The 27,118-nt window shown below is 39.5% G+C and overlaps 2 protein-coding genes across 4 annotated transcripts in view; both read right to left on the bottom strand.

The window, feature by feature from the left end:
* Positions 1 to 5,895, bottom strand: part of AMFR (autocrine motility factor receptor) — a 40,300-nt gene extending 34,405 nt beyond the window's left edge. Inside the window, exon 1 of the mRNA XM_082437002.1 lies at positions 5,418 to 5,895. Coding sequence (XP_082293128.1) covers positions 5,418 to 5,684 — 267 coding nt within the window. The 5' untranslated portion in view covers positions 5,685 to 5,895. The remainder of the gene's footprint in view (positions 1 to 5,417) is intronic.
* A 3,032-nt stretch (positions 5,896 to 8,927) lies between these two features.
* On the bottom strand, positions 8,928 to 27,029 carry NUDT21 (nudix hydrolase 21). 3 transcript variants are annotated; one of them, XM_082437011.1, is made up of 7 exons: positions 26,754 to 27,007; positions 23,570 to 23,770; positions 22,643 to 22,706; positions 20,205 to 20,294; positions 15,743 to 15,818; positions 14,966 to 15,080; positions 8,928 to 9,181 (listed from the first exon to the last, which is right to left on the bottom strand). In XM_082437011.1, the coding sequence occupies exons 1-7, from the start codon at positions 26,867 to 26,869 to the stop codon at positions 9,151 to 9,153; spliced, it is 693 nt and encodes a 230-aa protein (XP_082293137.1). In that variant the 5' UTR covers positions 26,870 to 27,007; the 3' UTR covers positions 8,928 to 9,150. The 3 variants fall into 3 exon arrangements, with proteins under 3 accessions (XP_082293137.1, XP_082293138.1, XP_082293136.1); XM_082437012.1 differs by lacking the exon at positions 8,928 to 9,181 and adding an exon at positions 9,973 to 13,668 and having other exon boundaries at positions 26,754 to 27,029; XM_082437010.1 differs by lacking the exon at positions 8,928 to 9,181 and adding an exon at positions 13,699 to 14,086 and having other exon boundaries at positions 26,754 to 27,008.
* Between the last annotated feature and the right edge of the window lie 89 nt (positions 27,030 to 27,118).

Below are 27,118 nucleotides of genomic sequence, written 5' to 3'. Positions count from 1 at the left end.
CATGTGGGACATTAAGAGAAATGAGGGTGATCTGAACCCTGCGCTCAAAGAGCTTTTAGGATCTGCAAGACACAGAACTTGGTAAGCATCTAACAGACCAAGCCAGCTGCTTTGAGAACAACAGAGGAGAAATCAAATTTAGGGTCGCTTAATCATTTCTCTACCCTAAACAGCATTCTCATACACCTTGGGTTACAAAGTAAGAAATAAAGTATTACTTCTCAAGTAAAACTTTTCTTAAGTTTTTCTAAGTTCAAAAATGAGGTATAAAAATTTTGTATCTTTGATTTACCAAAAAAAAAAAAGTGGAATTCCCTCATAATTCCATCACCAGTAGATAAACATTTCTTATTGTAATATAAATGGAAGATTTAAAAATTAGCACAGCTAAGAAGGGAAAAAGGGCTTGACAAAGTAAACTGATATGAGAAAGGGATTTTATGTAAAAGGAAAGAGATAATCTTTTGTGAACTTTATGAAAGTGAAAGCTATACAGGATTGGAAGCAACTAAGTTATTTTAAGATCATGAATGAAGTGTTTTTAAAAACACCTCAATAATTATTAACTATTTATTCTATTCTACTTACAGAAAAATGTCTTAATTTCACAAATATCATCATTCCAATAAAGATATAATAAATTCTCAATTTTAAAATTGACAAAGGCTTGAAAAATTGCAGATACAGAAACATAATTGTACCATTCCTCATTTAAAAGCAAATCCCAGGATTACCATATACATGTTACTACATATAAAATAGATAATCAACAAGGACCTATTGTATAACACAGGGAACTCTACTCAATATTCTGTAATAACCTATATGGGAAAAGAATCTGAAAAAGAATGGCTATATGTATTTGTATAACTGAATCACTTAGCCGTACACGTGAAACTAACACAACACTGTAAATCAATTATACTCCATTATAAAATAAAAATTAAAATAATATAAAATTCCAAATCAGATCCCACTAGGTCACCAGTGATATCCTTACAGAAACAACACTTCAGCCCATATTTAAACCAACGGAATTGGGACAAACTTTCTCACCTCACTTTATCCTTGCAGACCACAGTAAAAGTACTAACCTCATTCTGCTATACACAGCTAACTAATCTTTCTTTGTGGGCAGAATCCAAACTTAAATGTAAGTAAATCTAAGTACAATGGGTTCACTGGAGCACTGTTTATAATAGCAGAAAAATGAAAACCAATTAAATGTCCATCAGGGAGGTTAGTTCAATAAGCCGTAAAACAGCCATTCAACAGAATACAATGAAGCCAGGAAAACTAAGTCAGCAGTTCTGCATTTACTAGCATTACACAGAACCTTCAAGATAACTTGCTCACTGAAAAAAAAGCAAAGTGTAGAAATGTGATTACTACGCTACCTTCTATGTATGAAAAAGAAAGAATATGTATACATACCATATATATTTGTATAATATGTAGATGTGAACTGCGTCGACTTGATCAATCTGGGTATTTCTTAGTCTTCTACTTAACACCAGCACTAACTACCTCCTCCCCCCACAAAAAACACACCTTTTATCAGTCTCCTCCTTTAAGGACAACTGGAATGTTACTTTTCTGTAGGCGCCCAGTGACAAGTATAAAATGCCAGTAATGCAAACTCCCCTTATTATACTGATGCTCGTGTTCCTCTTTGCACAACATTAGGGAAATAAATGAGACTACGTATACAAAGCATGCAGCATACATCTAGCAAGCAATCAAATAGCAATCTCCTTCCCCCCAACTATAAAGATTTTTCCTATATTTTTAAGTTGTTTATCTAGGCTTATATCCTATTATTTACAAGTTTAGTCTTTTTCTTCAGCTGCCCCAACATTTCTGGAGCTAACATTTTTCTCTAATCTTCTTTGGAATATTCATCTCATAAAGACTCAAACCTAGTAAATTACTTTCAGTTCTCAAGTTGTATAATTTGTGAAGATGGGCTCTTTGAAGCAGTAGTCAGAAACTTTTTCTCTAATGGGCTATCAGACAGTAAATATTTTTAGACTCTGTAGGCCACACGCTCTCAATCACATAGTCTTCCTTTCGGAAAAAAAAAAAAAACTTTAAAAATGTAAAAAAACATTATTAGCTAATAGGCCAAACAGGCCAACACGGTTTGCCAAACCCTGCTCTCAATGGTCAGTTCGCTTTTATCCATTTTCGTTTTTGGTGACTTTTTCCCTTGACACTTCTATTTAAACTACTTCATTTGCATATAATTAAGTCATCAGAACCTCATAACTTGTTTCACATGTCTATTTCTCCATTTTACCATGTCCACCTCTTACAGTTTTAAAAGCAAATACATAAAAAAGAAAAAGAAAAAACCAGAACAGAACTGAAAAAAAACCAGGAGAAAGTAATGAAACTAATGAGTAAGATTAATGAAGTTGAAAAGCCAAAAACACCTGAACAATTCAAAACGATGGAAACTGATCAGGAGGTACTTTAATGGAAGTGACATCTGAACAATGTAAAATTACCCTAGATATGAGTAACAAAATAAAACCTAATCTGGAATGAAAGTTCTAGAAAGACATGAAGAAACAAATAATCATGTCAAACCTGGATATCTGTTAGTGCAACAACCCTGGGAACCTCCCCTCACACCTGTTCTCAATGTCAGTGCCAGAGGGCCACCTGGAGAACTTTCCTTGGGGACTGGAGTCCTAGGTCACTACATCTGGCCTCTTCCCAGTCTACATAAATCCATCTTCCCCACTGCGGCTATAGGTCTGCCCCTGAAAAGATCATCTCATCATGACAGCCCCTCCTCCCCTCCTCTTCCACTTAAACCCTCTGGCCCATGAAATAATGTTCACACTCCTTAACAGAGCATGCAAGGTTTACATCATCTGACCTTCACCCCATACCCTATCCTCTCCCTCATCAGTTTCTCAACCATTTAACACGCCTAAAATCACCTAGGACATTAATCAAAATGAAGACATTATATGAGTATCTATATTCATCTAAACTGTGCCCTACAAAGATAAGTTTTAGAGATTCCAATATGCAAAATAATATCTAGCAGGATTTGCAAATTGGCAGAAAGATCAATTGATTGTTTTGTCTTGCCCTTTTTTTAAAAATATTTATTTATTTGGTTGCACCGGGTCCTAGCTGCAGCAGGCGGGCTCCTTAGTTGGGCTCCTTAGTTGTGGCAGGTGAACTCTTAGTTGCGGCACACATGTGGGATCTAGTTCTCCGACCAGGGATCGAACCCCCTGCACTGGGAGCGTGGAGTCTTATCCACTGCGCCACTAGGGAAGTCCCTTGCTTGGTTTTTAAAAAATTTAATCTGAGTGTCCTTGGGCAGGGCAAGAAAGGATCCATTCTGACAAAGGCCCCGCCATATATTCACCTAATAATGCGATCTGTCAGGCCTCGGAGGAAGGCATTTGAGATTCTGAATCCCACTCGTCTACTAAAGCAGAAACTTAAGTAATGAGTGATGAGGAAAACTGACAATGCATACATGGAGGGTCTGAGGAACCAAGGAAGACCAAGATAAGTGTGAAAACCACAGAGGAAAGATGGAAGAAAAACAGCAAGATCAACTGAGAAAGGAAAAAAATCATCAGCAGATAGGAAGAAATTACAAACTCGCATGAGGCAAGACCTCTGTTGAAAAAGCTGGGAAGAAAAGGAAATTTTCTTAAAAGTAATAATTTTCACAGAAAATCAACAGGCTTTATGTAATGTTTTATGAAGAGGTGTTAACCTTGGAATTTGAACATGAGTTTTGTAAAAAGAAACTCTGGGGAGGGGGCAGGGAGATCATTAAACAATACTAGTAGTTGTTAAATACTATAGCAGTTCCATTTCAAAGGCTTATTTGTACCTTATACTTATATATATATATAAAAGACTACATTATAATCTCAACATCTGGCAAAATCACTCTTCACATCACAGTTTACCTGCCAACTGAAATGCAAAAATAGATATTTTAAATCTATGTTTAATAGAAATTAAACAAGAGACGTGCGGCTGAATTCTTTCTCTTCTCCCTTCTTCTGTACTGTAAGGTTCAGCTTTACACAGCAGTGGAGGAATGGAACTTCACACTTCACTGCCTTCTACTCATCTCTTCATCAGAAGGACCAAGAGACTTGATCCACACCCACAGAGTTCATAAATCCCACTGCTTCCTGATGAAGCACAGCCGGGTTAATTATAGCAAATGAGTTGTGTATCATTCTGTATACTTGGAATATTAATCCCAGTCAGTTACAGCCGGCTCTCACCCCGAAACGGGAATTTACAGGAGGAGACAAGACTCTGGACCCAAGACACAACAGCAAATCCAAGGGACAGACTTCAGTCCTGGAACAACTTTTCTGATCGCCGTGGGGTTTCCGTGAGGCATTCAAAGGCCAAGGTAGAAGCCAAGCTCTTAAGCCAAAATACTGTTGATCTACCCGCCTGAAATTATCTGTTCTAGTAAGTGAAACCAGCATTTATGCCTTGTAAATGCTGCTTATCTTACACTGGCAGACAAACTGGAAACCGTGTTTTAAAATGGATCACTAAAAGGAGAAATCCTGAGTTCAAATGGAGAGACACCTCTTGACTCCGAATGTTTTGGCTGCCTTCAGACATCAAAGGAAACTTTCATGAATCACCAGGTAAAAGCAGCAGGAAAGGAAGCACAGTTTGTGTGTTTGTTCTACCCAAAGAGGACAATCACATAATAAACAGAAAAAAAAAAAAAAAAAGGCCTCTCTCCAAACAGGAATGTCCGAACACACCCAGATGCCTAAAACTCTCCTATGCTCAACATCCGAATTGTCTCTTCCCTCTCTTCATGGGAAACCTGTTAACATTTCCGGATCTGACAGAGTCCGAAAAGCCTTCCAACTTCCCTCCACAGTTTAATAAAATAGCCGGGGTAACTGACTGGCCGGTCCCAGCCTCCCAGGTCAACCCGCTCTTTGAGGGCTCCTTGTTTCCTTCCCGGTGGTCCCTGAGAACCCCAACTCTGCTCCGCCATCGTTTACTTCTCCCCACAACCCACCCCAGCACCTCCCCCCTCCCCCCCCAGCCCTGACCCTCCCCGGCCGGCCGCGTCCCCTTGCGCCCCGCCCCCTGCGCCTCCCCAACCGCGTCCCAGAGTCCCTTCCTCAGGCCCTCAAAGGCGACCCTGCCCTCGGGACCCGCCCCTCCTCACGACCCCAAAGCCACCCCCCCAACCCCTCACCGGGTCTTTCGGTGGCGCGCACGCGGGCGGGGCCCCGCCCCCCGGGCCTCGCTCTCGGGGGTCCCGGGGGGAGGGGACCCCGGCCCCAGCCACGCCCCCCACAGATAATGGATGACATGGCGGTCCCCACAGTCCCCCGCCCGGCTCCTCTCCGCTCCTCCTCGGCGGGCCCGGCAGCCTCGCTCACCCACACGAATAGGCTGTCCGAGAGCAGGTACTGGGCCACGTCGCGGGCCCGGGGTCCTCCGGTGCTCGGCCGGACAAGCGCGGCCGGGTCTGGCTGCACCGGGGCCGTTACCGGCTCCGCCTCGGCGGGCCCAGGCCCGGGCCTGGCCTCGGGCTGGCTGAGAGCGCGGTAGGCGCTGACGATGGTGCCGAGCAGAGCCAGGCCGCTGAGGCCCGTGTAGGTGCGGAGGCTGGGCCAGGGGAAGCGCTCGAGGAAGAGCAGCGGCATGGCGGCAGCGGCGGCTTCCAGCCCCCAGGCCTCCCCGCGCTGCGGCCGGGCCGCGGCGGCCTCGCGAACGGCGCCCACGGGCTCTGGCGTCGCCGTTGCCGTCGCTGCTGCCGCCGTCGCCGCTGCCGCCGCCGCCTGGCCGGGCCGGGCCGCTCCTGGCCGCTCGCGCCGCTCCGCCCCGCGCCGCTCCCGCTGCTGCCCCTGCCGGCGCGGAAGAGCCTCGGCTGGCTAGGGGCGGACCGCCGCCCCCAGCAGGGAGCGGGCGGGACGGGCGCGGGGGCGCGGCCTCCGTCCCCCGCCCCTATCGGTCGCGCCGCCGCCTGGCTGGCGAAGGCCCAGGCCGCAGGCCCTGGGGCCCAGAACCCAGCATTATCCTCCGCCGACACCCCAGCTCGGCCTGGCCCGCGGACGCACAGGGCACCCGACCGGGGCCGAGCCCAAGCGTCACTCAGGCCCGACGGCGCTGACGAGCGGTCGAGCCCTGGCCGCGTGGCCGATCCGCGGGACGTGGGTACCCCCACCACCGGGCGTCCGGCCACTTGTCCCTTCCCTTGTTTCCTTGAACTCCCCCTTAAGCAGGTTACCCCGGAGCACCCCCTGCGGGCCTAGGAGCTTCCTAGGTGGCTGAAAGAGGAGATGGTGCTTAGGGAATAATAGAGGCCCTGACCCCACAGAAGGAAAATTAACCAACGGTCTTAAATTCCTCGCAAATAAAGTTTCTGCTGTTTACTCGTAACCTCCAGCAGAGTCTAAAACGAATCTGATTTAGCAGGAAATAAAAATGTGTTCCCTCATACACCAGGTAGGAATGTAAAATGGTGCAACTATTTTGGAAAGTGGTCTGTCAGCTCCTCAAAAAGTTTAAACCTAAGAGTGACCATTTGACCTTGCAATTCCACTCCTAGGTAAATAACCAAGAGAAATGAAAACACACCACCGCACAAAATGTGCACAGAAATGTCAATAGCAACGTTATGCTTAATAGCCAAAGGTAGAAACAACCCTAATGTCCCTCAAGCGATGAATGGATACCTAAGTGATACCCCCTACAATGGAATAGTATTCAGCCATGAAAATGAATTAAGTACTGATACATGCTGCAACATGGACAAACCTTGACAACATGCTAAGTGACAGCAGCCACACAAATGGCCGCATACTGTGATTCCATTTATTCGAAATGTCCAGCGCAAGCAAAAACATAGGTAGACAGAGAAAGTAGATTAATGGTTCCTTAGGGAGATGAGGGAACTGAAGTATAATAAAAGCTAAACATGGATTTCCTTTTGAGGTGACGAAAGTGTTCTAAAATTGTGGTGACTGTGGCACAACTCTGAATATACTAAAAATCTTTAATTAATTGTATATTTATATGGTGAAATATGTAAAGTATAGCTCAATAAGGCTGTTTAAAAAAAAAGAAAGAAAAGCACTACCAAAGAAAAGTGCTACCTTGGGGGTCTTATTCCTCATTGTATCCCCAAGGGCCTGTACTAGTGCCTGATGCAGAGTAGGTATTCAGCAAATATTTGTTGAATCTTACAAACTTTCAAAAGAAAAGGACTAAAATATATTCAAGGTCTCTTTCATACCTAATATTCTAATTCTAAAAGTTTATTAGTTAGAAAACAAAAGATCGCTCAGCTCAACGTTATTACTATCCAATTTGTAATTTTTAGAAACATCCTATTAAAGGGCCTGTGATGAACACAACAGTTTGGCTTTTACTGGGGAGGACGAGCGTGCACACACACACACGCTTTTTTATGAGATCTATATGATTAAACTTTCAGTTCCCTTTGGTTCTCTACCTGCAGCCATTTGATTAAAATGCTAAACTTTCAACTTTATTGATAACTAAAGTTTTATATGGAAAAAAGGATAGTGATTTTCCACAGAAGTAACTGTTCTACTTTATGAGCCCCCATAAATTTTTTTTTTTAATTTAAACTTGGTAAATTCTTTTTTTTTTTTTTTTAATTTTATCTTATTTATTTATTTATTTATGGCTGTGTTGGGTCTTCGTTTCTGTGCGAGGGCTCTTTCCAGTTGCGGCAAGTGGGGGCCGCTCTTCATCGCAGTGCGTGGGCCTCTCATTATCGCGGCCTCTCTTGTTGCGGAACACAGGCTCCAGACACGCAGGCTCAGTAGTTGTGGCTCACGGGCCTAGCTGCTCCGTGGCATGTGGGATCGTCCCACACCAGGGCTTGAACCTGTGTCCCCTGCATTGGCAGGCAGATTCTCAACCACTGCGCCACCAGGGAAGCCCCCCCATAAATTTTAAACCACACTATCCAACTATCCAAATTCAATCCAAGCCACAATAGTTATAAAATATCATATACCAAACTTGTCCTGTCACCATAAGAAAGGGGCTACTGTTAATAAATCTGTCCTTATTAAGGTACAATATTCCACCATCTTGAATTCAAAGTGTTATACTCTGAGTTATATTTTGAGAGAACCACTACTTTCTAAGTGTTCAAACTTTAGGCAGCCTGTTTCCTGGAATGACTTTGTGTTTAATAGCAACTTTTAACATTTGATTCTGACTACATAAAAACTACAGTCTAAATATTATACTTTTAGAAGCTTGTAATTTCTGAAGATTCAATATGAGAATAGGTGACATTAACCTAACTATATAAGGTTATTTTTTATTTGCATTTTAAAAGATCTTAAAGGTTTGCATCTGGACATCTTACTGGGATAATTAGTATTTGTTCTGCCAACATTTTGTCCTCACCCATTCCAAGAAGGTAGCCAGGCTTTTGCACATCCTTCCCTCAAGGATTTTTTTTTTTCAAGGACAGAACCCACCTTCTAAAGTCAACCAATGCTCCTGGTTCTTTGTACTGCATCCTACATCATGATAGGAGTGGGAAAGGAGACCAGACTCAGGGGGATGAATACTAGTGTGGCCAGGAAGGCTGGACCATAGGCATAGGGGCCACCTGCATCATTTGCATCCTAAGGCCCAAGTGTGGCAGGGAGGCAATGGAACCAGACTTAAGAAGCTAATTCAGCTTGGACAAATATCCATGGAGTCCATGATGGAAGCTAGAGGTCTCCCCACCCCCACCTTCCATTTCAGAGTACCATTTATGCTTTCTGGATTCGTATGACTTTGGGTAGGTCCCCTATTCCCAATAATGACTGAGACTGAATTCCCTGCCATTTTGTGAGATGGGGGCTCTGATTTGGTTTGATTTAAAGGAAATAAATATAACATTTCAGACAAACCAGAGTTGTGAAGATTCATATCTAGATACATTATTGCTCTTTTCATTTTTAAAAATATCCAAAAGCCTTCTATATTCATGACCTCATTTGATTTTCACCATCCCGTGAGAAACGCTGAGTAGTCTGGGTGTTGTTTAAGGTTCTCAGCAGCCTAGGAACTGAACTTCATCATCTAATCCAGTAGCCTTCATTGTGCTCCCATGGAATTCTGCTTGTGTTTTCATTAGCTGGACCAGTGTGTTCCATTATTAAATCTAGCAGAGGGGAAAAAATAATAAACTCAAGTTCATAGGGAAAAAAGTAAGTTAATGGGAACATTTCAGTTTTTAGCGTTTCTTTCACAATTTTTCATAGCTCTTTGGTGCCTGCTATAAACAAGTAGTAAAATTTTCGGAAAAACTCTGCAATAACTGTATCAAGTTTTGTTCAACTTTTGTTCAGATATAAAGTCTCAAGGCTATGGTTTTATTACACATATATTCTCACAAACCGTTTCTATTACAATAATGAAATTAAATTGCAAAATATTGGGTTGGCCAAAAAGTTCATTCGGTTAACGAATCCATCGTTCAATAAAGTTCTTGGTGAAAATGAAAAATGTTTTTTATTTTTACTTAAAACCAAGTGAACTTTTTGGCCAACCCAATATTACAAAAGTAGCAAGCATGGTGTCAAAGCACATCATGACCTCCAAGCAAGTTTGATTAAAAAAAAAAAAAAACTAAAGTCAATACTCTCTTTGGAAACTGAGTCCCCAATGATATAACACAGTTAACAAAATTGCATGGCAACTTCTAAATGCCAGTCTTCAGGTTCCAAATCCAATGACCCTTTCACATTGCAGGAAACTGAATCTGCCTAAGACAACTGCCAACACACAATGGAGGAATGCAAGGGGAGGGCAACATGGATGTCACAGGTCTTCAAGCCCTTGCTGTTATGCAAGTTGTCTCTTACCTAATGTAATGGCCTCTGGCCAGTGACACTGAAAAAGAACCGTGCAGGATTTCTAATGGCACGCTAAGATTAGTAGCCACACACAAAATCACAGAGTCATTCTAATTTTTTTTATTGAAATGACAATAAAATAAAAAAAGAACAGTGACCATTTTAATCAAACTTTTACTTTACAAATATAAAAATATAACCAAAACTTCAGTTTCTTTTATACATTTTTCTATAAACTTAATGCCAGAGAAATTCTCAAAGCCAAACTATAAATGATGCTTGTACATTATAATGTGAAAACAGCAACCACAGTTTAAGTTTTTAAATGCGCCGCTCTTTCCCTTAACAGAACATAATACATTTTCTCAATTTAGCTCTAGTCTTACAATACAATCCATCACTAAAATACAAATTACATCTAAACTGGCTTAATCTAGATTTACTTAGGTTTTAGTCAGTTTTTTCACAAAAACAAGCTAGATAAATATAAGCTAATATTAAAATGTGTTTTATGGCTCAAGTCAAATTACAGTATTATGCTTCTCATTACGTATTTAGCAAAGGCAAACTGCTTCAAATGAGTCCAGTTTAACCCAAATAATGAGTAATGTAAAACATGTGGAATAATTATAGGAAATCAAACCTCATGCTTATATAAGCTGATTTGTATTACAGCAAAACCCACTAAGCCTTCTCTGACAATGGGACATACAAAATTTTGCACTCTCTGAAGCAGTCTTAGTGATGGGCACATACTGTTCCAAACACTATGAACTAGTGAAAACATCAAGTTTGAGGAACTCCAACATGGAAAAGGTACTCCAAGAATTTCATCTCAAAAAATGAAGTCATTAAAAACCTGAGAGTGTAAGAGTCGCACCATTTAAGAAAGGGAATTTTAAACTGATTGCCTGCTGGCCTGCTGAATTTGGAGGACCTCTACCTCTCACTTCTAATTAACCATGTAAGAAAACAGACTGGCTAGTTTGGGTATGTTTTATCCAAATAAAATGCTAACTTAACAGAACCCTTAAATATAAAAAATAACTGAACCATACAATGCTAATTACAAAGGAAGACAATGATAAAAAGTAAAAAGTCTTAACTACTGTTAAAAGTACAAATTCATACACAGAATTATCATAATGCTATTTTAAGTATTATCTACTTTTAAAAAATCACAAGTCTTCATCACATAGAAAAAAATAGATTTCACTTTTCTTCAAAGGGATGTCAATCCTAAATATGATTTAAAACATTTGCGTAAAACTTTTAGTTTTTCCCTCAACCTACTGAATATTTTCCAATGCCATTCAGTAGTCTTATATAGAATATTCACTACTTAGATTACTCAGGGAAAAGAACACGGCATATATTGTAATTATACAATGCAAAAGTGGGCTCTCATTTACAAACAAACCTGGAAGGAACATAGAAGGCATTCAAAAATATAAGTTAATCAAGAGCTCATTTAAAAACTAGTCAGTATTTATTATGTAGAGAATTGGAATGCACATTTTAAGACTGTTGGTTCTTGAAGAAGTGTGATAAGAACTTACCTAACGAAAGTGTTAAACAGTACCCTTGTACCCTCTTTCTAATGGAATACATCAAATTTGAACTTCCCTAGTTCTACTATTTTCATCAGGTAACTTAACAAGAGAGCATTGGGATACAACTATAACTAACCAGTTCAAATACAAGTTTTAAAAATTTGTGTTTGTGTTATGAATTTTACACTCAAAACCAGATCTATTATATTCCAAAGTTACTAACTCAGCCAACTTACTGTTTTTCTCACTTAAGTCCCAGGGTATGGATGACTGACTCAAGCACTTATACAACTGGGAAGTAATGCTCAAGAAAGAATTTCTAGGTCAAAGCTTAAGTTACAAAAGGACACGAGTGGCCTCGAATCAGATGACTCTTCAACTCAAACACTCCTTACTGACAGCACTTTATAAATCACACCAAGAAAAAGTCCGCCTCTCCTCACTCTCCCCAAATGGCAGGAGCTAACACACCTGCAAGTCATCACTGCAGCTTTTCACTTGGATTCCAGCAACAATCATGGAAGGTGGGCTCGATCGAGCCATCTCCATCTCTGCCTTCCCCAATCTTGTAGGATTCATCAGTGAGCTCACCAGTAAAATTACAGTTAAGTTAGAAACAAGTGACTGTAAACCAGAAGGGCAGGACTGTTACACTTGAAGGAGGACGACTATCCACAAAACTAGGGGCTTTTTCAAAGGAGATCCCTGGTCATTTTTGGTCCTGGAGACCGGTGCTCACCTACTACTAAGCACGGGCACAGCTATAGTCACTATTAGATACGTAATTGTGTGAAGATTTGACAGGACCTCAACTAAATAAACTTGAATGTTTATAAATATAATTGCTCAACTGCTCTTGGTCTGATTTTCTCAAGTCTAAATAGGGAAGAATGTATGATGTATCTTTCACATCACCCAATATTCAGAACAGCCCTGTGGTCAGTACCATAAAGACGTACAACTAACCAAAAGGTCATTTCTATCTATTAAAAACATTAACTGTGTCAATCTCTTTTCTTTAAGTAGGGGCATCTCATAAGATTTCCTCTACATTAAACCTACAGTCAATCATTTGTAATAAGGCATACACAATATACCATTAAGCAATAACACGACCAGCAAACTCTTTTGCCTTAAGATTTATTTTTTAATTCCCTCAAATTTGATCCTAATTTAGCAGTGTTTTTAAAAGATTTTTAAATTTGGTATTTTTCTCTTAGGCTGACAAAATCTAATTCTGATTCAGATCATTCCAAAATATTTTTGAAAAGGCTTTGTGTCACTTGTTAAAACCAAATTTTCATCTCTTTCACTGTAACTTCACGTCAATTGAAATAACTAACTTTACAATCCAAGAGTTCAAAACGTAACAGACCCACTTTTAAAACTTCTTTCACGTTCACAGATCACCATTTTACCACGGTTGTAAGAATAACTAAGATACATAAATTCCAACAGCACAAATGTTGGAATTTGTGCATTATGGGGGAGGGCTCTAATGAGCGCTGGATCTCTCTCTTTTTATACCAATGCCCAAAACTTTCCCCAGCCCAGTCAATTTTAATAGTTTCCCGTCTGTTTAATTAGGATCTGTTATTTGTGAAGTAAGATCTGGTGATACCGGTATAAAATGTACTAGTCAGTAATACACTGGGAGTTCTGCTGTAATACAACTCATTAAGAGTGTAAAACTGGTACAGGAGTTGCACCTTGGACTCACTCAAGCAAATCTAGCTCCCAAAAGTAACAGAAGATCCTCATCACAAAGATCTATAACACGGTCTTGGAGTATACCCCCAAGAATGGTATCGGAGCAAGGGTCCCACAAACTTTATTGACCTAAACCTGCCATTGTCTCTTAACATTCACCTGCTTAGTGGGGGAAAAGCAGTCCTTGCCTGTAAGAATTTTACAAGTTTAATGTGAAATTAAAAAACAAAACAACAACAAAAAACAAATAGAAAGAAGTCCACTTTCTTTAATGTTGTACAAAAAAAGTATGAGTAGAACCAAAAGTAAATTAAACATTATCACATTTGTTTACACCACAATCGAGTTTTTCATATTAACTTTACTATTCAAACAACAGAAAGTAGGTGGTAATTTAGGGACTGGGGAAGAGATAAAACCAAAAAAACTTTTCTAGCATGTTTATTCTACACTGTGTATAGCTGTGCTCACAGAGACGGCTTCCCTTACTTCTCTGCTGCGCAGGAATTCAGTTGTATATAAAATTGAACCTGAATTTCAAAAAGAACAATATCTTTATTAAAAACAGTATTATTAACATAGTTTCTACCTTAGTTGATAAAGAAATTTATTTGGACATTTCAACCCTCCCTTGACATTTTGGGCATTTTCTACAGAGAGACACCCTTTTCTTCCACCTGTCACATCTTACACATTAAATAACAGTATCACTGAATACTTACAATTTAAAAAACTTTTAAGAGTGTAAATTTGATTAATTATCCACTTTCCTTGAGGGAAGGAAAAGTTTTTATACCTCATTGTATTCTGACCACTCAGCACAATTCCTGTTACCTGATAGGTAGTGTTTAAATAAATGAATAATATGACTCTTTTTTCATATCCCATACTTTAACGTGTAACCCATCAGCAGACCAAAGCAGAGGAGCAAAAGATGAAGTCTGATTTCTGTGCCAAGATAGAAAGACCAATTTCATACTAAACAAGCTTTCATAGAAGGCCAAAATCACTACTGAAATTGTTTTTAAACTAACATTTATTAAGCACTTACCAGGTGCCTGGCATTATTCTAAGCACTTTATATTTGTTATTTCATTAATCCTCACAATTCTATGAAGCTGGGACTACCATCCCCATTTACAGATAAAGAAACAGGTATAATAATTTGTCAAAGGTCACATTGCCAGGAGGCAATGAAGATGGAATTCAAATCCAAACCCTGACTGTAGAATCCATATTATTAACCACTATGTTATTCTGATTGACTCAAGAACCTCAACCAGTACAAGTCAATTTAAAAAACAAAACAACACACACTTCTCATCACTCCATCTGCCTTAAAAAAAAAAAAAAAAAAAAAAAATCGAATTCCATGTAAAAATTCAGGACTTAATCCCACATGCCCCAACTTGGGCCTGAATAGATTTCCAAATGGAAAGAGAATATGTATTACACCTAGAGATTCAATTCTCCACATTTTTATATATGTAACTCCCATCATATTTATTATCCTCATATTTATTATACATTGCTGACTACTATTTTACCATCTCTTCTTTGAATGAAGACTTCAAACTTAACTGTAGAGAATATCAGATTTGGGGAAGAATAGATGCACAAATACCAGAATGTCATGCTGCAACTTCGGGTCTGAGGACACAGTCATATTTAATCTTTGGCTTAATCTGCACAAGACCTAAGGATCCATCTACTGTCTTAGTTTCCTTGAAGACCAAAATTTATGAACTGTCCCTCCTCAAGTGGCTTGGATTATTTTAAATCTGGCAGTTTAGACTCATCAACCACAAAACATCCAACTTTCCATACCTGCTCAAAAGCTGGGGGAGACTAGAAATGATGGGTCCATATCCAGGTGCATTGTCATACAGTTCAAACAGTGGTGCAGCTACCAGCTTGTAATTTTTAGGGACTGCAAACAAGGCTAAAATAAGATAAAACAGTATTCATTTTCTATATTTTCTTATATAATCACTGCTTCTACTTCACTAGTAAAGTAATAACCAATTTTACATTTGAGAAACTTTTGAGGAAAAAGATAACTCTCATTAACACACTTTGGTTGTGTCTTTTAAGCAAAGTTCATAGTCACAGCTTTGAAACTGAGTCTCTAAAGAGATCTATGCTGTTAACAACCAAGAGCACCTTATGAGTGCTGGCCCTGGGAGAAGGGGGAGAAGACCCCTCAGCTTCTAATTTATTTTGAATTCCATTTTAAAAGTATCAAAAAATGGAGTAATTATTTGTTAATATGCACAACAGAGCTAAAGACTATATTAAAAAAATCAATTCAACTGTCTCCTAAAATTTTCAGTTTATCACAATGTGAAAATCAATACAAGCAGCTAAACAGTTATTAAAAATACTATAATCTGGTATTATAGACTCTAGTTACTTACTTTTCCCTGTAACATGACTGGTAGATCCAAGAAAAACTAGGTAATTCTGTATAAAAATGGTATGTGCTTTTAGTTTAACGATAAATCCCCAAATTCAAGGAACTTGGGAAAAACACAAATGGAAGTATCCTTGAAATTACACTGCAGAAGTTTTTAGATGGCTGCCTTCAAAAACAAAATAACTTACCCTTCTCTTGAAGCTGAACCAAAAACAACTTCTTATGTTCCTTAGGTTTTGTAATATGTGCAGGAATATATGGATACTAAAATAACAAGAAAATAATTTGTAGTTGCCAAGACATCCCTGATACCTCCCATGCCTCCACTGACCAACTTCTCCCGTTTCAGACATTAAGCTCAAATATCAGCCCTCTGAGACCAAGTTCCTCATAACCCCAACACAATATTAACATGTATACCATGGCTTCATTTATTTCTTACATGTCTACTCCCCAATACACTGTAAACTGCTTGGAGAAGAAGAATCCTTTCTAGTCTTCCCTTTACTAGGATCTGGTACCTAACAGATGTACTAATAAATAAATGCTTTAATAAATATAAAATATCAAGTAGTAAACCATTCAACTGTTCAAGACAATTAAATGTGTACACATAGGATTTATTGCTTGAGAAGTTTAAACACAATGAAGTCTGATATTGATGTTTTTAATAAAAGTTGTCTTTTAAAAATATATCATTACTAAGTTAAATTTTCTAGAATCCTGATGTGGACATGTTTACTATATTAAAAGTTTAAATACAGCCCGTGAGGTATTTAACAGGACATTCCTCCCCACAACAACCACACACGCACATGGGACACATGCTGCAGGAACACCAGATGAGCCATCTTTGTCAGCCAGACAAAGTCAAATTGCTTGTGAAAAATGAGAAAATATTTTGAAGAATTTAAAGGGATGAAAAGAATCAGAGAGAGAAGGCTGCTACCTGAGAAAGAAGAATTTTAACACAGAATTTTAAAAGTCTAAGATAGAGACTTCTTTTTGTTCTACTGTGTGCATATAATGAAAACCTCTCCTACATCTCCCCATAATACATTCAGAAAAATCTACTTTTCTTTTGGAGTATTTGAGGGCAGGGGAATTAAAAAGTGCTGAAAATAAGCATAATGGGAAAGGAGGATAAAAACAGTGGCTGCCAAAAGGAGGTATTATCACCCCCATTTTATGTAAGAAACTTGTGCAGAGAGGCTAAGTATCTTTCCCACGATGATACAGCTAAGCAGTAATGCCAGGATTCAATTGAATCTATCCAACTCTCATCTAACTACAAAAGCCTATGTTATTTCCCACTATGCTGTCCCAATGGCACCCAACCAGTACTCTGGCTAGAATAATTATGTACCAGAGCTATCCCTAGGGTATAATGAAGCAAGACAGTTATCCTAGACTTTGGAGGTACCCTACACTATCATGAAAACCAGGCACATTGGCAGCAACAGAGAGACAAAGAAGTGAGAAGAGCCTGAACAGCTCAGTGAGACCTGTGGTTCACATACAACAAAAGTTCCCAAACCATGGCCAAACCAGTGACCAGCATTACCCCAGTTTTCTTCTGCTTGAGGCTATATGTTCCTTTTCGTTTAAGCCTTTCTTTTCCATTCCTCATCTTGGTGTTTAAGCCAACGGCACTTTATACAAAAAGACCAGGGACATGGTGTGATGCTCTCTTCCCACTGACATCTAACCAATACCCTAAATTTACTAATACACACACAATCCTTATGTCATATCTTATACTAACAGAGTCAAGCTTAGGGTTCAGTGAATTAAGAGAACTGTCCTAAAACCGTGGTAGGGGAGGTGAATGAGGGTATTCAGAAAAGTAGCCTGGAAAATGTTGGTATTATTACTGAGCATTTTCCAGTTAGATCAAGGAATGTTCAAGAAACCAAAAAAGGTTTATAATAATTGTTCTATTTATCATTAGACCAGGAACTTCACTATTTCCAGATGAAATTATACTTTCCTAACGCCAAGACAATTCTCGGGTAGTGAGCGTGAGCACCAGCTTCCACAGCACCTTCTCTTCCTCTCCTGCAGCTACACCAGAGTCAGAAGACGACAAACAGAACAGTCTTCTGCTTGGCTAATATTTTGTGCAATTCTTGACCTGGAACATCTTATCATGCAAAGAAGTTACCAAAGGCATAGAGCCTTGTCAGAAGAATTCAGGATCCAACTTACAAAGGCTCCCATTAGTCAAAGATAGGAAAATTTGAGCATTAGTAACATTATCAATCATTACAATGGATTAAAACACATCAAATATATTGAAACCCATTAGGTCAAACGACACTTTAAAAGGTCACCGAAAGAGATGCTTTTTGTGCTTCTCATCAGTTTCTCATCCCACCTCAAATTTCAGGGAGGCTGTGCTTTAAAGTGTCAAAAAGCTCCCTTGCTTGCCTCCAACATCCCACTCTTGCTTTTCAGCCTCAAAGCATTTCCAAAGCCCTGGAAATTCTCTCAACGAGTGATAGGTCTCAACATGAAAGTGCAAGGGAGTTATTACAACCCTCATCCAATGGGGGATGGAAGTCCCTGGCCTTCCATCCTTCCAACAGACAATTCTGAGGTGCATCCCACGTGGTTCCCCATGGTCCTTAGCAGGATCAATCCAGTTTCCCATAGCTGTAATAAGATCAATTATGTACCCTTTTAAAAAAAAAAAAAAAAAAAAACTGCTGCTGCTTCTGGTCTCCCTTTCCCTGCACTCTGCTGCTTCCTGGGATCACATCCCAAACAAATTACCTGCACCCAAGTCTTTGTCTTACTCTCTTTTTTGAATAAAGTCATGACTTTGGAGGATGCTAAGAAATTAACTCATTCTTCTGAACACCGGTAAGTAGAGGAAAAGAAGCATCTATTTTTTCCTACACAAACTATACCTCAGGGTAACAAATAATTGGTAAGTTTTTCTTTACATAAGGAACACAATCCTGATGAATTAATAGATCTAGGACACTATTACCCATGAGCTACTAACATTATGAAGAGACAACCAGACATTAGAAAATTCCTGATGGAAGTAAACAATACCACCCGTGGTAGCCAGGCTCCAAGATCACCCTCAATGATCCCTGTCTCATGGTATCTCCTCCCACAATGTACTATGTTGGTCTGTGTGACCAATAGCATACAGCAGAAGTGATGATATGTCACTGCGAAGATTAGGTTATAACAGACTGAGACGCCAGCTGTCTTACTAGGAGTTGCCCTATGGAGATGCTCTCACAACAACTGAGGGAGGCCTTCGGTCAGCAGCCAACAAGGAACTGAAGCCTTCAGTCCAACAGCCCAGGAGGAACTGAGAGGTATGCTGACAAATACATGTGTGAGCTTGGGATCAGATAATTCAGCCTCAGTCCAGCCTTGAGATAATGCAATCCCGGCGAAGAACTTGACCATAACTTAGCTGGGTGACAGAACCACCCAGCTAAGCAGCTCCCAGATGCCTTACCCTGAGAAACTAAGATAATAAACGTCTGTTGTTTTAGGCTGCTAAGTTTTGGGAAAATACATATGCAGCAATAGATAAATAATATACCACCTATGACAAGCCTTGTACCCCCTTCGCAAAAAAACTGAACCCAAATCCAGTCTCGTGATCTAACTAACCAATTTATATAGGACATGGAGGAGAAAGCTATGTGTTCAATAATAACAGGGGAATGCAATCAGCAATGGAAACACTAAGGACTTTAAATGGCCTGTCTCCATTAACAAATAAATTACAAGGAAAAAAGGAAAGACAGGGAGCCAACCTACAGAAGAAAAAGAGACTTAAGAGACTATCCTAGGGACTTCCCTGGTGGTGCAGCGGTTAACAATCCACCTGACAATGCAGGGAACACGAGTTCGAACCCTGGTCCAGGAAGATTCCACATGCTGCAGAGCAACTAACCCTGTGTGCCACAACTACTGAGGCAGGTGCACCCTAGAGCCCGTGAGCCACAACTACCGTGTGCTGCAACTACTGAAGCCCACGCGCCTAGAGCCCAGGCTCCGCAACAAGAGAAGCCACCGCAATGAGAAGCCCACGCACCACAATGAAGACCCAACGCAGCCAAAAATAAATAAATAAAAAATAAAATTAAAAAAAAAAAGAGACTATCCTAATTCAAACAAATTATACAAATAAAATTTGAAACTATCAGGGATATGTGAACAGTGACTACACATTTAATGATATTATGAAATTATTTATTTTTAGTATGATAATGGTAGTACTGTGGTTATGTTTTTAAAAAGATCCTTACTTTTTAGAGATGCACATTAAAATATTTACAACTGAAATTATATCTAGGATTTGCTTCAAAATAACCCAAGATGAGGGCAGCAGGAATGGAGCAGTCAGGGGAGGGACAGGGTTGGTGAAGTCTGACCATGAGTTGCTAACTGCTGGGCTGGATGATAGGTAATGAGGTTTGTTTACTTTTACTATTCTACTTTTGTATATATTTGAAATTTTCCTCTAAAAGAAAAAATGCTTGGCTTTTTAAATTTAAATTAAGGAGGGAAGAAAGGAAATTTCAAGTCAAATTCTACTATGATCTTTTTAAATGGCTGGAATTAAATCAGCTTCCTACTTCCCCAAATGCCCAGCAAATGTAACTGAACACTAACCTGAGGAGGTTCAAAATTTGGTCTCCACCAGTTACCAATGCAGTCATCAATAACCCAGTCTTGCAGGACTCCATCTTGACGACCCAATATCTGTCAAAAAGAAATGATAGAGCCAGTAAACAACTAAATATACATAGCCATGAATATCCTTCTTCAGTGAAGAAAATATCTTTGGCAGCACTCCTAATGGAGACTAATGGCTAATATGCCTCCCACATGGATTTCCTTTCTATAATTTGTTTATTATTTATTATCTGTGTCACTCTGCCCAAGACACACTATTTGTTCAAAATTAGCAATCTAGCATCAACATAACCATGGAGGACCAACACATCTGTTCTATGCCCTTGCTATGCATGGAAAACCAAAGGTGATCAATTACCTACACCAGCCAATGGCATACAATAATTTTTTCTAGAATCAACTGTAGCTTTTGTAAATCACCCATCTAACCAATCTATAGAAATAAGGGTGCAAAATTCACAATTTTCATTTCTATAAATATGTATAACATAAGATTAAGGTTATTTTAATCAAAGCTATATTCTATATATTTTAATTGGTCAAAAATTCGTAATGAGAAAGAACAGTTCCCTGTCCCACTTCACCATTCCCACTGGCTATAACTTTCAACTCTTAGCTGTTTTCCCCCAATATTTGCCTCTATTTTTAAAAGCATTCTTCTTGTTTTTAAATATACAGTTTATCTCAGTTTTACATTTACAGAAAAGTTGAAAAGATGGTACAGAGACTTCCCATATATCCCATACCCAGTTTTCCCTACTTTTAACATCTTACATGAGGATAGCACATTTGCCACAACTGATGAACCAATACTGATACCTCCTTATTAACTGAAGTCTGTATTTTAATCAGATGACCTTAGTTTTTACCTAATGTCCTTTTTTCAGTTCCAGAATCCCATCTAGGATATCACATTATATTTGCATTTCTCCTCAGGCTCCTCTAGACTGTGGCAGTTTCTCAAACTTTCCTTATTTTTTATAACCTTGACAGTTGTGAGGAGTACTAGTTAGGTATTTTGTAGAATGTCCCTCCATTAAACTGGTAGAAGTCTATAAGTCTCACTATTCAGGATGTAAACTTTCATGTATTCTCCCTACCTCCTCAACTTTTTCATTGTTTAGTGTTTTCTGATTCAATCTCTACAGAGAATTAATCAGCAGCCAGTCTTTGCCTAAATGTACAGAGTGGGGAAGATGATCTAGGTATATAAATAATCCTATACAGACTGCCAGTCAATTCAGTTTTCAGTCCATGCATGCCCCCTCTTTCACTGGCACTAGGCACCCCCAATTCCTTGGCCTTCCTGGTGTTCTACAGTGCTGGGTCCTGGGCTTGCCCTTCTGCTGGGCTGAGGTTTTGGCTAAGTCAGTTATGATTTCCTCATCTGCCTTCTAGCTTCTAACAGTTTTTTCTTGCTGCTATCTCATTTTGCACTCCCTCAATCCTACTGGATTTTTATCTTTCTAAAACCCCTTTACTACTTGTCGGTAGAGTTCTGAGAAAAAGCTGAGGTAAGCAGGTAGGTTCAATCTACCATATCTAAATGAAAGTCCAAACGCAGCACAATATTTAAGAGTTGTAATGCATTTAAAAAATACGAAAAAGACAAACCAATAGGTCAAAGTGGTAGAATTACAGATTTTAGTTTTGTCTCTCCTACTTTCTGTATTTGCCAAGGCTGTTGTACAGAATATGTATTAGTTTTGTAACTAAGGGGGTGGGGGGACTGCATGCTAAAAAAGAAAAATATTTAATAATGAAAACAGCTTACAATCTCAAAAACCTCCAGCATCTATACGCATTTGGCCCCAAGTCTTTAGAGGCAGACATTAGAACAACTTCTAAGAAGTAGCACAACTTGGGCAAAGCCTAAAAGATATGGGCAAAAATGAAAACAGGTATGTAACAGGAATCACTCCCTTGTCAAAATTCTATTGACACCTACTCTGGAATAAAACTACCTGCATTCAAATCTCCAGCTTCACGACACACTAGTTGTATAACATCAAGCAAGTTACTTGAACTCTCTGTGCTCTAATTTCCTTATCGGTAAAACAGGATTAATAATAGTACCCACTTCCTAGTGCTGTTATGATGAGTAAAGGAATTATCACATGTAAAGCACTTAAAGTGCTTAGCAGTCAGTACTCAGTAAATGTTGTTTTATTAACCATTATTGCTGTATGTACAATATCAATGTAAAATAATGTTAAGATAAAGTAAGTATAAATTCAACTTGCAGAAAATAAACATTGTACTAACACTCTCAGGTTTAAGTTTTATTTATTGAAACTAAATAGTTAAAATAAATTCATCCTTTTCAAGACATAAAAAAACCTGATTATGCATTAAGTTGACGATATTTAAATGAGCATTAATGAAACCGTTAAAGTGGTTAAATAGAAAAATACCTCTGTCATTAAGCGTTTTAGTCCTTCAACTTCATCTTCTCCTGGGTTAAGCTCACCACCAGGTCTGTATAAAGGTTAAGAATTTCAGCTTTCAACTTAATACAATTTTGGGACAACAGGAAGAACACAATAATAATTATTTCTATCAAGTAACTGCATAACACATTTCAGTATCACACGATAAGGCAATCAAAGCAAACAAATGTCAAATGGAGGGGGAGAATGTGCTAGAAAACTGATTTCATAATGTTAAGTTGCCAGACTAACAGTACACAAACCCTAGTTTCAAATAAACAAAATAGGTACCACAACATAAACATCACATAATTGCTGGAAACCAGTCCATCCCAATCTTTACTCTCTGGAAGTTATCTGGTGATAATGGAGTCGAGAAACGCCCAGAGAGCAATGGACCCACATTCTCTAGATCTGAAGAATGCGGTATTTTTCAAGATTTCCAAACTAAGTATTTGAGAACTCTCTTTTTGGTACAATCTGGTCAAATAGTTGTGGACTAAACATGTATTGAGTGATTTATGAGCTTAAATGAGAAAACTAAACAATTATCTATAAAAATGTAACCCATTTTAAGAATAGGAAACACTATTCAACCTAAGCAGGAAATAATATCAATTGTTCTTAGTAATGCTACAAAGACACCTAGAAATTGAACTTAGACTCATTTGTTTCATGGGGCTCCTATCAAGCTCAGTCATTAACATCAACAATACACAGAAACATGCAGATTTGTACTTAGGCAATAAATGAGCACTGCACTGGAGAAAAAAATGCTTTTGAGTTTCTCTTTCTAAAGACTCCGTTAACAGCAGTGTTTGTTGAGATAAATGACTAAAAGCTAAAACTGTATTCCAAAGCTGCAGAGAACAGCAATCCTATTAAAAGTTGTTAATTTCCAATGACACTTACAGTTTAAAGAAAGTTGTTCCCAGCTGTAGCAGTAACACATGGGGTAGCCGGTGCTCATGGACAATCAAAACCCCTTCTACAGTCCTCCTCATGCCAATTTTATCAAATTCCTCCCTCATCCGCTGAAATCTGGCTGCAACGGAGCTGTCCTTCTCATAGAGGGGCTCTTTTGTACCAAAAGTGTAATTGGTAAGAGGGTACCTGTGATCCAAAGACAAACATCAGAGAACTGTAGAACATAATTTACCAGGACAGATACCAATCACATATAAGGAAACCATGGTAAAAAGTTTATATATTACACTCAGAGACAAGAGGATATGTCCAAAGCTAAACAACTAGTTAATAAGACAGCGGAGACTAGAATACAGCTCTTTGGACTCTAAGGCCAGAGTTTTCATTAGGTCAAGCTGCTACTTCATACTTGAACTTTCAAGCACAGATGCCAGTATCCTTAAAGCCCTTAAATGCTTAGAGGAGTGGCTATCTGAGTAACTGGTAATCCTCTGGTTTTAGATCATGGATGCTACACTAACACTGCCAACCTGGCTAATGCGCCCTTGGGTTCCTCTACTAATCTAATCATAAATTCTATTAATTATGGGTGCTAATGGCTAATCTCTCTTTTTTCTACAAGCTGAGCCACCACTTTCCATCATCTCCCCAGTTATTTTCTATTTCTCCCAGTCAACTATCTTCAGACTTTTCTTGTACCTTTCTTCTTCAGATGAACTTTTCTTCCCCTTCTAAGTCTTTTAGCCTTCTGCATTTATTCTATTCAGTATCCTTATTCTTCCTTTCCCCTCATTTGAATCTTTCGCCCACTAGATGTAATCTGAATATTCTCTCCTCCTTTATCAAGAATTCAAAATACGACTTATATTGAAGACAGTTTTCTTCTTACCTAGTAAGATTTTTTCCTTAAAGATAGTTTAAAAACTCATATTTATATTTCATCACAGGTACTACCTTGTAACCCCTCGATCATAAGACTTAAAATAAGAAGCCTTTGGTTATAAGCCTTTGAGTAAGAATGCTTTGGCCACACCTGTCTGTCCCCAGTGCATTTAGTCTACCAAAACACCTTGCATTAGAAATCAACAACCACATAACTAATCCACTTAGTTATTCTTGAAAGGGGAACAAATCAAGGTTGCCAAAACTTTAAAAATTACTTTAGTTAATCCCAGAGGCCAAATTCTAGGCATAAGTGAAGCAGCTCTAAAATAACTAAAATGAACTATTTCCAAGATGCTTTAAAGATTTTAAGAATTTCCCCAGTAGACTCAATGCTAAATCTAACATATTCATCACTAGCAGCAGCAATCCCACACAGCACTGTGTGCCCTGCAATTAAAAAGAAAATGCTTTATATGTATTAACATTTAGTTCTCACAACCTGAGTTAGAAAGAATTAAAGACAGCTATAACACATCTCTACTGTAAAAGCCAGCTCTCCCATCAAGAGATGCCATCAAGATGAAATGTAAGAATTTTCAGCTGTGAAATTAGAGTGCCAGCCCAGACACATCTGTAGTATTCCCATCATACTGTGAGCTTTGTAAAGCAGGGACTACACCTTACTTCCTCACCACTGTATATCCAGCATTATTCCCGGTGCCAGCTACAAAGTAAGCATTCACGCAATATCTCATACAATACTTCTTAATAAAATATATTGGAGGAGAGAGAACTTGTTTTCAATTCAGACCATAACTCACCCACGTGAACTGAGTTCACAACACAATCATTTCTGAATACTGTGTTTATGTAGGAGAGGAAAAGTACTGCAAATCCATTAACCCATAACTTTAATGGAGCAAAAATTAAAACATTTTCACTGTTAGTTCCATATAATGGCTTGATGCAAATTGATTCAATAATCAAGGTAAATCAAGGGAAAACTGTGAGTCCTAGTTCTAATTACCAGTGAAAGTAATCCAGAAGCTGTGCTTTCACATTTTTTAAAAGAACATTTAGCCTTTCCCATTTCATGGGAATATTATCAGGATTTTTCTAAAGACATCATAGGAAATTAAAATGCTATTATGTTAGTGTAATAGCTAAAGGTATTAACTTGTATACTATCTACTAGTTCCAGATTTCATAAACCCAACATTTTTATTACCTAAATTTCCAGTACCTGTTTTGTCAAATAAAACTACAATAACCAGCTTTTCAATTTCAAATCACTTTTGAGAAAAGAAAGTTCATTTATTTGAATATAAAATAGAGAAACACCTAAAGTGTCCTACCCAAACACCAATATCAGTAAATCCTTGCACCCTTTAAATACTGACCAGCATAAACTGGCCGTTTTCTTCCATTAGGGTCAGCACCACAGTGCCTCACAAACTATCAGAAGTGATTAAAAAAAAAAAAAAAGAAAAGAAAAAAAAGCACACTGATAATTTCTTGAGCAAGACACAGCCCGAATGTCAATTCCCTGTCACAGCGAGGTTACTTTTGAGAGTGGCTTCGAAATGCAATGGCTTGAAAAGCTTAAACAGAATGATGCTGAAAATAAACGCAGCCCTTAATGGGATCTCTGGAGCTATATTTTGGTCCTCGCCACGGTCTGAAAGCCCAACCACAATGAAAGCCCCGGCCCCCTCCCAAGCTGGGCCCTCCTGGGCGCTTGGATGCTGTCGCTGCGGCAGGGAAGACACGTGAATGCATAGGGGGAAGCCAGATAGCCCTGAGCAGACGAATAAAATGTGTATTCAGGAGCTGAAACGCAATAAAGCAACAGAGAAAAAAAACGAAACCTGCGCGTTATAGCTAGATCTAGAAAGCTTACTATTAGAGCAAAGCAAAAACTGCAAAAGCGATGCTACGTTATACCACTCATGCCAAATAAAAACACACAAAACGATGCCATACACGCAATGTTGAAGGATAAACACCACGGTTTGCGGCCGCTTATCTCCGGAGAGGTGAGGAAAGAATGAGTTCACAGCAAATGGGGTTTTCCTACAATGATTGAATGTAGGGGCATGGGAACAAGCCATCTTTCCAGAAAAGGGAAAACCCTCTCAACTAGGACTCTAGCCCCGTGGTGCTGGAGGTAGAAGAAGCGGAGTCCCCCGAGGGCGCGCCAGAAGGAGAGGACTGGAGTCTTTAGGGGCGCTCACGACGAAGGGGATGCCGACAGGACAGCGCGCGAGGGCCAGGCCGCACTTACAGGTTGATAGTGCGCTCCAGGGTGAGGGGCTTGGTCTGCTGGATGTACTTGTTGCCGAACTGGTTGACCCCGCGGGGCCAGCCGGTCTGCGAGCGATTGGGCGGCACCACGGACATGCTGGCGAGCTCGAGCACTAGCGGCGAGCGGAAAAGGAGGCAGGGAGACGTTCCCTGGGCGGGCAGCCGTTATCTGCGTCCCACTCAGCAGCCGCCGCCCGCCATTAACAAGAAAGCGCCCGAGGAGGCGTACGCACGCCGGAAGTGCAGCCGGAGTCTCTGGCGGCAGGAAGTAGAGAGGCGGTGGCCTACCCGACCGAGCAACATTGACCCAATCGCTGCTGGGATGGCCACAATATCTGGAGCTCC

The sequence above is a fragment of the Balaenoptera physalus genome, assembly GCF_965194825.1.
Source record: "Balaenoptera physalus genome assembly, chromosome: 19".
NCBI lineage: Eukaryota > Metazoa > Chordata > Mammalia > Artiodactyla > Balaenopteridae > Balaenoptera > Balaenoptera physalus.
Note: the sequence above shows the minus strand (reverse complement) of the source record. Positions and strands in the feature narration are given on the sequence as shown.